Source organism: Fusarium verticillioides, chromosome 2, assembly GCF_000149555.1.
Source record: "Fusarium verticillioides 7600 chromosome 2, whole genome shotgun sequence".
Lineage (NCBI taxonomy): Eukaryota > Fungi > Ascomycota > Sordariomycetes > Hypocreales > Nectriaceae > Fusarium > Fusarium verticillioides.
Genome location: NC_031676.1, coordinates 4,188,626 through 4,201,380, shown reverse-complemented (window position 1 = coordinate 4,201,380; position 12,755 = coordinate 4,188,626). Strand labels below are relative to the sequence as shown.

General features: G+C 42.0%; 5 protein-coding genes across 5 annotated transcripts; 2 read left to right on the top strand and 3 right to left on the bottom strand.

Annotated features, from left to right (window-relative positions):
- Window positions 1-134: 134 nt before the first annotated feature.
- Window positions 135-3,336, bottom strand: FVEG_15300 (hypothetical protein). The gene has a single exon (XM_018904426.1). The coding sequence runs from the start codon at window positions 3,172-3,174 to the stop codon at window positions 310-312; it is 2,865 nt and encodes a 954-aa protein (XP_018747714.1). The 5' UTR covers window positions 3,175-3,336; the 3' UTR covers window positions 135-309.
- Window positions 3,337-3,546: 210 nt separating this feature from the next.
- On the bottom strand, window positions 3,547-4,153 carry FVEG_15301 (hypothetical protein). Its single transcript, XM_018904427.1, has 2 exons — window positions 3,982-4,153; window positions 3,547-3,929 (listed from the first exon to the last, which is right to left on the bottom strand). The coding sequence occupies exons 1-2, from the start codon at window positions 4,129-4,131 to the stop codon at window positions 3,810-3,812; spliced, it is 270 nt and encodes an 89-aa protein (XP_018747715.1). The 5' UTR covers window positions 4,132-4,153; the 3' UTR covers window positions 3,547-3,809.
- A 1,292-nt stretch (window positions 4,154-5,445) lies between these two features.
- FVEG_03623 (hypothetical protein) lies at window positions 5,446-6,210 on the top strand (the record flags this gene model as incomplete). The annotated part of the gene is made up of 1 exon (XM_018891237.1): window positions 5,446-6,210. One exon carries the CDS (start codon window positions 5,446-5,448, stop codon window positions 6,208-6,210), a length of 765 nt encoding a protein of 254 aa, XP_018747716.1.
- Window positions 6,211-6,324: 114 nt separating this feature from the next.
- On the bottom strand, window positions 6,325-8,283 carry FVEG_03624 (hypothetical protein; the record flags this gene model as incomplete). The annotated part of the gene is made up of 2 exons (XM_018891238.1): window positions 6,325-7,603; window positions 7,790-8,283. 2 exons carry the CDS (start codon window positions 8,281-8,283, stop codon window positions 6,394-6,396), a joined length of 1,704 nt encoding a protein of 567 aa, XP_018747717.1. The 3' UTR covers window positions 6,325-6,393.
- A 3,377-nt stretch (window positions 8,284-11,660) lies between these two features.
- FVEG_03625 (hypothetical protein) lies at window positions 11,661-12,606 on the top strand (the record flags this gene model as incomplete). The annotated part of the gene is made up of 1 exon (XM_018891239.1): window positions 11,661-12,606. The coding sequence occupies one exon, from the start codon at window positions 11,661-11,663 to the stop codon at window positions 12,513-12,515; it is 855 nt and encodes a 284-aa protein (XP_018747718.1). The 3' UTR covers window positions 12,516-12,606.
- Between the last annotated feature and the right edge of the window lie 149 nt (window positions 12,607-12,755).

The following is a 12,755-nucleotide window of genomic DNA, read 5'->3' as shown; positions in this document are numbered from 1 at the left end:
TATCAACAACTAACCGCGATATTCCGTTTAGTCGTCATATGCTGCCTAAGCATGGCCTCTCGGTATCAGTATCTACTACTTGCGTGCTACAGTGGAAGACATTATTGGTATCCCTCAAGGAGCAAGAAAACAGATGGCATTGATATAAGATGTTAAAATAAACTTAGTAAAGAAATCCTAAATGGATCCTAAAATTGCTAAATGAATATGAATATACCTAAGCCTTTTTGTTGCTTAGGATGGAGGTTGAATTTTCTCTCCTTTTCTAGACGCCTTAACTAACCACGTCTTTCTCTTTCTCGAATGATGTCAAGATTCATCTGTAACATCAAGGCCCCGTTTCGGAGTCCTCATCTCCGGTTCCGCCCCCAAGGGCTGCTTTGTTGGTGTGGTGCGCCCAGAGAGGTCTTCGAGCTGTTCGTCACACAGCATTTTCACCTCTTCCCATCCATCCTTTTCTTCATCCGAGCTGACCAGACTATTTATTTCTTGTAGAAGTGTAGCTGAGCTGGCTTCCTCAAGACCATGAAGGGTTAGTCTCGCACCCAATGACTTTGCCGACTGAACACCTGAGTCGTCTTCCATCTGCATCTGTATGATAAGCCGGGCTAGAGACAAAGATGTTTTTTGTCGGATATTGCGATCATACGCAAAGTAATCACTACGAAAAGGCCGCACGATAGCGTGATACAATAAGGGGTATGTGGTCTGAAGAAGCTTTCCATCCTTGTGACAACTCAACTGGTGACTATTTCTATTCCTTGAACGCCACGTAGGCTGGCAATCTCCAAGCAATGCAAGGTCTGGATGGCTAAAGAGTAAGCTATTCAAAGAGGTGCTGTTCTCGAAGACAAAGCGGACGACGTTATCCATGCCCATCTCGATGGCCAGAGTAAGAGCCAACGAGAAGTCGCTGCAGTATCTGCCGCACTTTTCGTCATGTTGTAAGTAGCGTGGAGCTCCCACCCATGGAGAAAGACTCAATTGTCCAAATACGAATTGGAGCCTCGACAGGAGATGCAGTGTAACTGCAGGCAGGCAGCCCTCTGCATCTCCGAAAACCAGAAGATATAACGCATTGAAGAAGATGTAATCAGAATCGGAGGGTGTCGTGGCCATTCGACACCAAATCTCAGACAAAACTGCGTAGCTGTTGAAGTTTTCGCGTTGAAGGTCTCTGAACAGGCGATTGTGGATTTCTGGCTGCAACAACATGTCGTAAACAGTCCTGTGCATGAACTTGACAATGCAATCTTCAATGTTGCTCTCATCGCGATGACCGTAGTGGACTTCAAGCAGGCCGCAGCACCGACTTCTTAATCGGCCCTCCATGACCCGGCATTGGGCTTCCATTTCTGGCAACGTGACCTTTCTGGGTCTTATTCCTGATAGACTCGTATCCCTTCCGAGCCCATTTTCTTGTGTCAAGTATAGGCCGAGTGTCGGAATGGGATCGAATCCTTGGCACCCTTCATTTGTGTAGACGATATGCATGAGCTTCATAGCGTCTAACTTCCACCTTGGGTCAATGCTCTCAAGCATATGCTCGATGAGATCCTCAAGTTCCTTGGGCAATTCGTCAACTCTTGCCTCGAGCTCAGTTATGGTACAAAAGTCATCACAACCTTCGACAACAGATCGACAAGCAAGAATAACCCAAAGAAAGACGCCGGATGCCTTATGTGCAAGCTTTTGAGTGATTCTATCGACCGGGAAGTGAGACGCTGATCTCATATATGGATGAGAAGCCACAGTATCCTGAATATACGTAGCGACATCGCGTTTCGTCAAGTCCTGTAGGTTCATCTTTGGCCTTTGTCCAAATGCGGTCATGAATGCTGGGTGCGGTCTACTCGACACTAGAATCTTGACATTTGGAAACGATTCAAGATCGTTGATGAATCTTGCAATATCGAGATCCTTTCCTTCATACTCATCGATGCCATCTATCAACAGAAATATTTTCTTGTCAGCATGGAGCGTTGAACATAGAACCTTCAAAGCAGTTGCCATCTCATCAATATATGGGACCTCGAGTTCAGGAGAGCTTTGATTATTGTAGCACGCTTCTCTCCACATGTGCGGAAGAGCGTGCTCAGTAACACTTGGGTCGTACTGCAAGATCTGATAGAGCAGGCTACGTAGAAGCCCAGACTGTGACTTTTGTTCCGGTTTCCCAAGGGCATAGAAAAAGAAGCTTGCCGAGATTAGCTCTGAGCCATTGGCCCAGGTTTCAAGGAGAGATTTCGTTTTGCTGTTCTGATGAAGATACTTCATCAGAGTCGACTTGCCACTTCCGGGCTTTCCAGAGAGCCAGTATAGACCAGAAGCGCTCTGTAACCAAGTGTTGAGATCATCCCACTGAAGATAGTCGCTGGGTGGGTCAAGAGCCCACTGGAGAGTTTTGAAGTGAGGACTCTTGATATTGACCCTTCGGTCGTCGTACCAGCGGGACCAGAGGGAGCGGATAACTCGGGACGAGATGATTGCAGACTTAGCAGCAACAGCAGCTTCACTGACGCTCGGTCTCGTATTTGATGTTACTTCGATGACCAAGTCAAGTTCAGCAAGGTCTTTGATGTGGTCCAGATCATTTTTGGACGAAGTTGCTTCAGAATCTGATGAGATTGGAATAAGATTATTCAAGGATGTATTAAAATATGACAAGTGGTCGATGAGCGAGTTGAACTTCTCCTTATCGACGATGATCCAGCGGAACTGCTTGGTAACTGTCAAGTTACTGTGCCGGTCAGTATCTGGTTTGATTTTTAGCTCCTCAAACTGTTTGAGGAATTTCCTGAATCGAAAAGAGCTGGCGCCTTGGTAGCCCGTGGTTGACTCGGCAGACGCATCGACTCGTTTGAGACCATAGTCTCTTTGCAAAGCCTGGCCTTCGCTCAACAGAGCTTTGACGCTTTCCAGCACACGTGAGACGAGTTGCCGAGTATCCGGATTGCACAACACCGCATTAGCGTTGGTGGAGTCCTGCTTCAACAGTCCGACCCGGTCAGACCACTGAAGGAAGAGCATCTTCTCAACATCGAGCTTCGTATCTAGAATGGCGGCATCTTTTCCCAGGTCACGAGCTGCTGTGATCATAGAAAAGAGGTCGACGCAGTCTTTGAATAAGCTGACTAGGGCCACAGCCCCGATGGTGAGGCCAGCTACTTCCATTGCACCGTACAGATTGTTGCGCAAGAGTGAAAATGAAAGGCTGGAAGTGCTAGATGAATACAGCAGCTACGGCAGTAGAGGTGGAGGGAGATGATGGACAATGTCAATTGTCAAATTGAAATATCCAATCGCAAGTCACATGGCACGCACAACATCACTCGCATTGGATGCCTTTTTCAGATGAAGCATTGTGCAGGAAAACTGGACCTTTACCCCAAGCGACGAAAATACTAAGGTAAGTCTAGCCTAAACTCACTCAGGCGACTCTTTGCTGAGTTTATTTTATTCTCTTCTAAAATCTTGCTCTCCCAAGGGCCAATAGGACATCCTGGCTCCGATTGAGGCCTTTGATCATAAATGAGAAAAAGAATTAATAAGTTCGATATTTTGCCCTTATATATGATAGTATTAAACTGACACTTAATTTCCCATCTGATGATACAGAACACATCTCAAATGAATATAACCGGCTGTCTGCACTTAGCTTGCACTTGAGGCTGTTTGAATTTATCGTCTTTTGCAGTCTTTTCCTTGTTGTTGCTCTTCACCTGCAAAATACTGCATATGGCTCGACCCATCGCTGAAGTTTCCTCCCTTTAGGTTGTGATAATCCCATCCACCATCCCAAGCGAACCTCAACAGCTGGAAGCTAGAACTTCGCCAGCGCCGATATGTCCGCCATTGTCAATGCACCCATTGGCAAATCGGGACTCGGTAACAGCGGGGCCATCCCGTCCGTTGGTACAGCAGCCTGGCTGTACTACCTGTTAGTTATGAAATTTCTTATCTCGTAGACCTCTTCCTTACCTTGGAATTGACCGTCTTGAAGGTGCCACCAGCAGCCCTACATATGTTTGGGCTTGGGTTTAAGGCTCCGTTTGACATACGACAGCCAAGAATACGTTGGGAGAGGACTCCCATTGGGACAAGCAGTAGGAGTAGAGATTCGAGGTTCATGATGGCGATGCTTGTATGCTGACCTGGAATGCTGGAGAGGATGGTAGCATCTCGTTGCACTTTATATATATATATATATTTAGCTAAACGTGGTGGGGCCTCAAGGGATTATGGATGCGGTGGTTGTAGCACCCCTTGCCGCTGCCGCTGCCGCTGCCGTCCGATCGACTGATGATTCCTGGCCTTAGAATAGTAGAGTCGGTCAGTCTTTCGTTTGCTCCATCTTTCTGCAGTCCAGCCCACAGCCAGGGTTAAGAATAAGCCAGGTCTCCACGTGTATCGTAGCGAGATGCTTTTCATTGGCCCCCTTTTCACGTCTTTATAACTTCGTTCTCAGACAATCAGTCAATATGTGATCAGTATGTCAGAGATAGCACTAGTCCATGCCATCTATCAAAAGCCTTTTCTTCCGATTGTAACAAAAATTTGACATATGCGCCATCCGGAACAAATCAACCAAGCCGCTGGGTAAATCCTCGGGCTTGGTCGCATGGCCCTGTCTTCTTTCAATACGGCTATTACAAGCGGCGCTCCCGACCATCAAAGTTTGGCTAAATGACGGTTTCTCAGGTGGCTCCTTGCTATAGATTACTCTCTCCTAGTAAATAAGCTCGAATGATTCCGTGTGCCATTGGTGGCATAATTTGGAGGATGAAGTTAGATTAGCGACAGTGCACGGCCGGCAGTTGCATTCATGCGTGATGCCGCTGTAGTGAAAACTTAAAGTGTAGTATTATGGTTTCACTAAGGACATCTAATTTCTCTCTCGTATTTAGACATCAGGTAAATATAAACCGAACTCTGTTTGCGACGATAGTGCGTAGTGTCCTTCATGATATCGGAAGAGCGGCAAAGTTGAGGTGTCTAGATAAAGCACTTCTTTTGCTTATGTTTCTTCAGACTCGTATGTGTGATGCAATGCTAGAGTTTGGAATAGCAAACAACAGCTTGGTTTTACTTGTAAGCTTATAAGAATTGGCGAAAAGATATACTTTCTAGGAATATTTGAGAATAATTTGAATATTCAGCTTTCTCGACAGTCAGCCCATCTAGCCGTGTCATACCATACGATAAGGTTTCCCAGCACCGCAGCGGGCGACGATAGCGCTACTTACATCTACCTAAGGAAAATAAGCCTTTTCAATGGCATTGTCTCATTTAATCTCATTAAGACAATGTAACTTCAAATAAACTCACCCATAAGAGATAAAAGGTTCCAGTCCCCTCATCATATGTATTCCACCTGCAAGCTACTATCCTTGAATCGACTTGTTCTTTGTACCATCAGCATAAGCACTTTCACTCGTTACCAATATGCATCTCAACACCCTCCTTCTCCTTGCTGGAAACCTACTCCCAGTCTTTGGAGCAGCAACCAAATCTTCTAAGGCCCCCGAGCCCCAGCAACCAGGCATTGTCTCCAACTGCAAGTCATACTATCTCGTACAGAAGGGTGAAACGTGCTCCTCGGTCGCTACCAAGAACAAAATCTCCCTGTCCGACTTTCAGAAATGGAATCCCAAGACTGGCACTGACTGCAACGCCCTTCTGGCAAATGCATACGCCTGTGTTGCTGTCACCGAGACAAAGGGTTCAACCCCAGCGAAGAAATACTCCCCTACTCAAGCTGGTATCGCCAAGAACTGCGCAAAGTACGCTCTCGTTGGCAAGACCACGACATGCAAGTCGATCGAGACGCAGAACAAGGTCTCCTTTGCCAACTTTTACAAATGGAACCCCGCTGTTGGCAAGCACTGTCAGGGTCTCAAGAAGGGATACTTTGTTTGTGTTGGTGTTGAAGAGGCTGTGACTCCAACACCGACCACTCCTGAGAATGTCAAGGGCAGCAAAGCGCCTTCGCCGGTTCAGAAGGGAATTAACAAGTCGTGCAACGAATACCACCGTGTTTCTAAGGGTGATACTTGTTATGCTGTTGCTCAAGAGTTCAAGATTGATCTGGATGAGTTTTATAAGTGGAATCCTGCTGTTGGGTCAAAGTGTGAGAACCTTTGGGCTAATTACTACTACTGTGTTAGCGTTGCTGGCGAGAAGCCTAAGACTACTCCCTCTCTCAACTAGTTTGGTATGATCAAGGGACCTGGTTCAGTGTTGCAATACCTGTCTTATGTTACATAATAATAGTAATTAGCTACCGTGAGAACATCTCACGGGCTGTGTATATTAAATTCCTTTCCCAAGAGGATTGTGTATTGACGGTCTACACTATTTACAAGAGTTGTATCTACCCCATCGTGCATATCATTAAGTCAACATCGCAAATCCGAGGATGGCTCCAGCGGCCAGTGTCCAAGCCATGAACTGATGTCTGTTGGCCCCTGAAACACTGACTGGTGTGTATGGTGCCTCTCCAGCCTCCGATGAACCACTATGTGTGGACTTGGGTGCCTGCATCTCCTCGGTAACACTTGCTTTGATAGTGAAGATCGTTGAGATGCCTTGCTGGCCCTGATGAATAGCCGATGAGGGTGAAGGATTCACTGAGGCACCAGGGTAGTATCCGGAGATAGCTGTCTCGGTAGCACCACCTTGTGTCGATTGAGGCTTGCCATTGTTGTGCTCTGATGAGCCTTGACCTGGAACAGAATGCTGCTTATCACCCTGTCCTGGCTGAGAGCTTCCATGTGATTCTGCAGCTGGAGCAGGATTATGGACCTTGGCAGTCTCGTAGCCAGACTGGGGATTGGCCGGTGATCCCGGTGTAGGTCGAACAGACGGCTGGCTATACTCACCGCTGGGGGAGTTTCCATAGGTACCCTTCGTAGGTTGTGTCACAGGATAACTATGGCCGTTAGCATCAACCTGATAACCTCCAATACATCCGGCAGGCGTTGTAATCACTGGAGGTCCATAGCTCCCGCCGTTACTGCCAACAGTGACATAAGTGGTAGTAGTAGCTGTCTCGGTAACTACACCAGTGCTGCAAGTGACATGCTCGGTTATAGTCAGGCAAACAGTCCAGACGTTGTAAGTAGTGGGGTAAGTCGTTGGTTTATGACCTCCAGAAGTTGTCTTGATGACAGTGACACCAGAAGTCGAAAGCGTCTTGGAGCCAACCTTCGTGGTTCCAGAATTAGAAGAACCGGACGATGAAGCTCCCTGGCTATAGGTTGCATAAGTTTGAGTATAAGTCTGAGTCACTGTGGTACCGGAAGAGACAGGTAGAGAGGACCCAGCTTGGCTTGTAACAGAGCTTGGCAGAGATGTTGATAGAGAAGTCTCACTCTTTGTAGTCGCCAAAGACGATGTTGACGAAATAGTGGAAGTAGCTGAGGGAGCAGAAGTAGAAACCTCTGATGATTGATTGCTCGTACTGGAGGAGCCCTGGCTGTCGGTGGATGAGGTCGTGGGCTGTACCTGGGATCCTGTTACTGTAGATGTAGTCACAGTAGCCGATGTCTCGAGAGATGAAGTCTCATCGTCGCAATCATCGGTTGATGTTTCAATACTAGTACTGGTGGAAAGTGAACCAGTTGTACCTGTAGTAGTCTGAGACTCTGCAGAGGTCTCGGTCTCTGATGTAGTTTCTGACGACGCCGATGATGTCGATGATGCTGTAGAGTCTCCATCAGACTCTGATGTTGACAGCAATTCTGATGATGTTGCCTCAGACGTAGTGGTCTCTGCACTAGTAACCTACGACGATGTGGCTTCTGACGAAGCCGCTTCTGTCGAAGTGGTCTCCGTAGTTGCAGCAGCCTCATGTGTAGTAGCAACATCAGATGTAGTAGCAGCTTCTGATGTAGTAACCTCCGTTGTCGTAGTCTCAGGTGCTGCCGAAGTTGAAGTTTCAGCTGGTCTCTTAATAGCTATATCGTTCCCATTGAACGCCGCTGTCCCCTGATAGCTGTTGATTAAAGCACAGTCACTGCTTCCGGCGAAATACAATGCAACAACACAAACGTTCTCAGCATCGCATCGATCCACGCAATCTTGGAACTCATCTCCTTCTGAGCAATAGGCAAAGATATTGCCGTTGATTGCAGCAGTATCGCATAGAATATCGAATTTGCTGTCGTTGGGGCCAGTGTAAATACTGCCGGCTAATTGACTGCAAGTCGAAGATGCTGTCACACTTGGAAGAAGAGACAGGTTCAAAGCCAAGAAGGCCCCGAAGCGCATTGATAGATGCATTATGAAAAAGTATATAATGGAGTCACAATGATTGGAGCACCAGAGGAGGGAAAGTGTATGACTTTACCCGTTGGCTCGAGCCGGGGGGGGGCCAACTAAGCAAGCTTAGTTAGGCACAAAACCCTAAGACGCGCACAAAACCCTAAGATATTAGCCTAATAAGATTTTAGGTGCTAAAATTGGCTTTTTTAATAGCTTAATATTTATATAATATTATAAATAGCTAAAAATAATAAAAAGGCCTTATTTAAAGCTTCTTATAATACTAAATTAACTATTAACTATAGCTAAAGGGAGGATACTGCTATATTATATTTAATTAGGCCTAATTTAAGAAACGATTTTCTTACTAAATTAGGCAATATTCTATTCTTCTTGCCTTATAACTATAGCCTTTATAGCCTCCCTTCCTCTTTATATAAGGTCTTAAAGAGACTTATAATACTATATTTAGTATTATAAAAGGCAGGGTATTAAGGAGAGTAAAAGTAATAGTAACTAAAGAGGTAACTTATAATTAGGTAAGTAAGGTAATAATAAGGGTATTATAATTTTACTATTAAAGCTAAAATTACTAAAGTATAGTATTTTATTAGGCCTTATAAGGTAAAAAGTAATAGAATTATTATTATAAGGGAGGAGGGAAAAATCTACTACTTTAAGAGGCTTTATTATAAATTATATATTATAAATAGACTTATTAAGGTTAGGAAAGTAAGGTATATCTATTATAAATCTATTAGTAGATTTATTAAAGGCTTTAATTATAGCAGATTACTATATATCTATAGATAAATAGTTATTCTTTTTCCTTATAATTTTTAATTACTTTTTAAATTATAGCTTTTTTATAATACTTTTAATTATAACTTCTTTATTATCTTATTACTTTTATTTTAATACTTTAAGCTCTTAAATAAGCTAAGATTATTAATACTATATCTTAAACTAAATACTCTTCTTTTAACTTTCTATAATATACTTATCTTATTATTTATAAAGCTCTTATAAAGAAATAGTATTAATATAATTAGAAGCTCCTTAAATATATTTTCCTTACTTTCTTTTATAATATCTTTTCTTAATATAAATATAGTAATTATTAATATACTTTATTATATATTTTTTAAGTAATATAGCTTTATTAATAATATTCTAAATATACCTAAGTCCCTAATATAATAGAGAACTAAGGATATTATAATATTAGTCTCTTATATATTATATAGTTATAAAGGTAATTAAGAACCTTATTTCTAATAGTAAAAGTAATAAAAAGGCAGGATTAATAGCTTATTTTAACTTTAGCTTCTTCTTTATAAGATATTTAACTGCTAGTTAGTCTATAGGTAGGAAAATCCCTAACTTTTTAAAGCCTAAGATAATATATACTTTAGTAAAGCTTTTATTAAAGATCTCTTAAAAAATTAATATTAATATATAAAAAGAAGGGATTTAAAGAGAAGGCTAAGCTATAAGCCTTATACCTAAAAAGCCCCTATAAAGGCATAGTAGCTAAAGGTTAGCTTTCCTTCCCTTAACGCCTTATAAAGCTTTCTCTAATATATATTCTTTAAATATTAAAATATACCTATATCTATAGGTTAAAGGATATATATTAAATATAGTAATAAGAAGGTAATAAAAAGATTAAATTTTATATAGTATTCTTAAAAGGTAAAAGAACTATAACTAGTAAAGCTATTAATAATAAATAACCTTTATATAAGGCCTTTTTTTTAAATAACTTTAGTATTTAAAGGAAGGTTATATTACCTAAAGGTATTTCTAGGTTATTATAAGTACTTATTATAGCTAAAATACTACTTAAAATTAAGCCTATAGTATTAAATAGTAGCTAATTTCTCCTAGGAATATCTATTAAAGTACTTTACTTACTATAGTATTATCTTAGTATTAAAAAAGGCTATATCTAACTATATAAATTATATTTAAGAATTACCTTTAATCTAAGCCTACTTTAGTATTAGAAAGCTCTTAAAGATTAGCTATAAAGGAGTTATATTACTTATAGTATTACTTATACTAATAACTATATAGCTTTCTTAATTAATAAGGGAGAAAACCTCTATAACTGCCTTCTTTTATATATATATAATAAGGTATTTTATATACTTTTATAGAATTCCTACTCTTATTCTAGCTTAGTTAGTATTCTAATACTTAAAGGTATTAATTTTAAAGTTAGTAATAACTTTAGTAAGTTACTAAAACTACTACTTAGTTTCCTTAATACCTACTTCTTTATATTTTATATAAAAAGCTTCCTTAGCTTTAAAAATTAATTTATTAAGCTTTAGATAATTATTATAGAAGTGCCTATATTATATTTTATTAACTAGCTATATATTAAGGTCTTAGTAATAATATAATATAGTTATAATATCTTTAACTTTATATTTAAAGGCAGGTAAACCTAATCTTTATATTTATATAATAAAGGCTATAATAGCTTCTTCTTTTACCTCTATTAGTAGCCTTAGCTGCCTTTTATAGTTATTAAGAAAGTCTTTAATATTAAGGCTATTTATAGCTTTAAGCTTCTTTATAATATAAATAATAGATACCTTTTTTAAGCTAGGAAAATGTTCCTTAGCCTAATAAAAGCTTAAAGGTTAGGCAGTATTATAAAAGCAGCCCTTTTAGTGCTATAGGTATAAGGAAATAATAGCCTAAGTAGCCCTAAGATTTATAGCTAAGTATATAATATAGGGAAATAAAATCAATAGTATATTTACTAACTAATATCTTTAGATCCTTAATTTTAGCTATAAAAACCCTAAAATTCGTAATAGCCGGCTGTGCGGGGCTGTTTTAGGGTTTTGTGCATGTCTCAGGGTTTTGTGCCTAACTAAGCTTGCTTAGTTGGCCCCCCCCCCCCCCCCCCCCGGCTCGAGCCAACGGGTAAAGTCTTCTTATCCGTATAATGAGCCTCTGAGAGATGACTTTTTCTATCCGTAATGGCTCTATTGATTTTTTAGCGCGACTAGGTTATTTAGGCTGCCCAAGCTTGCAGTAATTCGCAGCTAGACAGGGGTCAGCGCCGATGAGCCGTTGAAGCAGAACCAGGCAGATCAAATCAATTTCCTTTTGGAGCTTGTTGTAATTATAAGCTCCATGCAGCTCAACTGAGCTATCGATCCCACTAAGCCCGATCCAATGAACTATTGAACTCACGACTGAGGCCGACGAGCATCTAGACCAAAGAAAAACAACAAGCCTCAAAGAACCCCCTTTAAAGCGATTGATTTTGATTTTGATTTTTTTGTATTTCCAGGTTTGCATCTGCGTGACTCTCTTGTCCTATCTTTGTTGATCATATGCTCACAGTCGTTGTCCCGACACACTCGCTCAGGATGATTCGACAGACGTACATCACCGCTTTTATAACAGCTTGTTTGGTTACTGGCTCTCAAGCCGGTCCCTGTAAACCTAGCTCCAGGACAACTGAAGGCCTTACGGATACCACAAGCGATGTCCCGACCACTGTCGGCTCCACAACTGTATCCAGCTTCGGCGAAACCACTACGGTCGCATCCTCCTTCACTTATCTCTCAAACGAAGAATCGAGTATCATTATCACGGAGTCCGTAAGCAACACAGAGACGCTTGTAGACCCCGAAGAAACGTCTACCACTGCCCTGTCAACAATGGAAGACAACACGACGACCGAAATTGCCACGACGACTGAAACTGCAACCACTACCGCCGCGACGACTGCATCGGAGGCTACATCGGCTATACCTTTCATCAGCAATGCTGGATTCGACGATGACGATTCATCTGTCGCGCCTTGGGAACTCTACTACGTTGACGAGTTTGACATATCCATCGCCTCTGATGTCAAGCATGACGGACGCAATTCTGCTCTCATGGCAAAAAGCCTAGGGGGGAGACTACCCACAGAGTACATCAGACAGCCGCTCCAGGGCTCCATCACTGCTGGTGTCACCTATACCATGTCCGCTTGGGTCAATGCAAACTCCCTCTGTCCTGCTGTTACGCTCATATGCTCATATCAAAGCAACGCTTGGACGGATGCCACGCCCATTGATCTCACCTCAAGTGTAGACCAGTGGAAGTATGTTTCTTCGACTTGCACCTACACGCAAGAGCAAATCGACTCTGGGGGCTTGTATTTTATGATAGGGGTGACTTGTGCTGCTTACCCAGGCAAAGCTTATGTAGATACTGTGGACTTCTCGGCCTAAGACGTTGAATTGGATTCATTGAGGCATGTCGAAGTATAGTATGTGTATAATAGAAATTCAAAGAAATCTGCTTTTTGATCGGGCGTCCTGCGTCGGAGGCTTAGCAACCTCAATTATGACGTTGTAGACAGGGACTATTCTTTTCGGAGTAACCTGCTGACATATACGCCGACCGAGACTTGAGTTCATTGGTGCTTGGATAAGCCGTAGTGGAGGTCGCGCTGAGCCTGTGTTTGTAAG

Excerpts from the sequence above, each read along its gene's own strand:
- FVEG_15300 (XM_018904426.1), bottom strand. The coding sequence starts at position 3,174 with ATGGAAGTAGCTGGCCTCACCATCGGGGCTGTGGCCCTAGTCAGCTTA.
- FVEG_15301 (XM_018904427.1), bottom strand. The coding sequence starts at position 4,131 with ATGAACCTCGAATCTCTACTCCTACTGCTTGTCCCAATGGGAGTCCTC. Across the intron at positions 3,930-3,981 it reads TCAAGACGGTCAATTCCAAG|CCAGGCTGCTGTACCAACGG; the intron begins GTAAGGAAGAGG and ends CAGGTAGTACAG.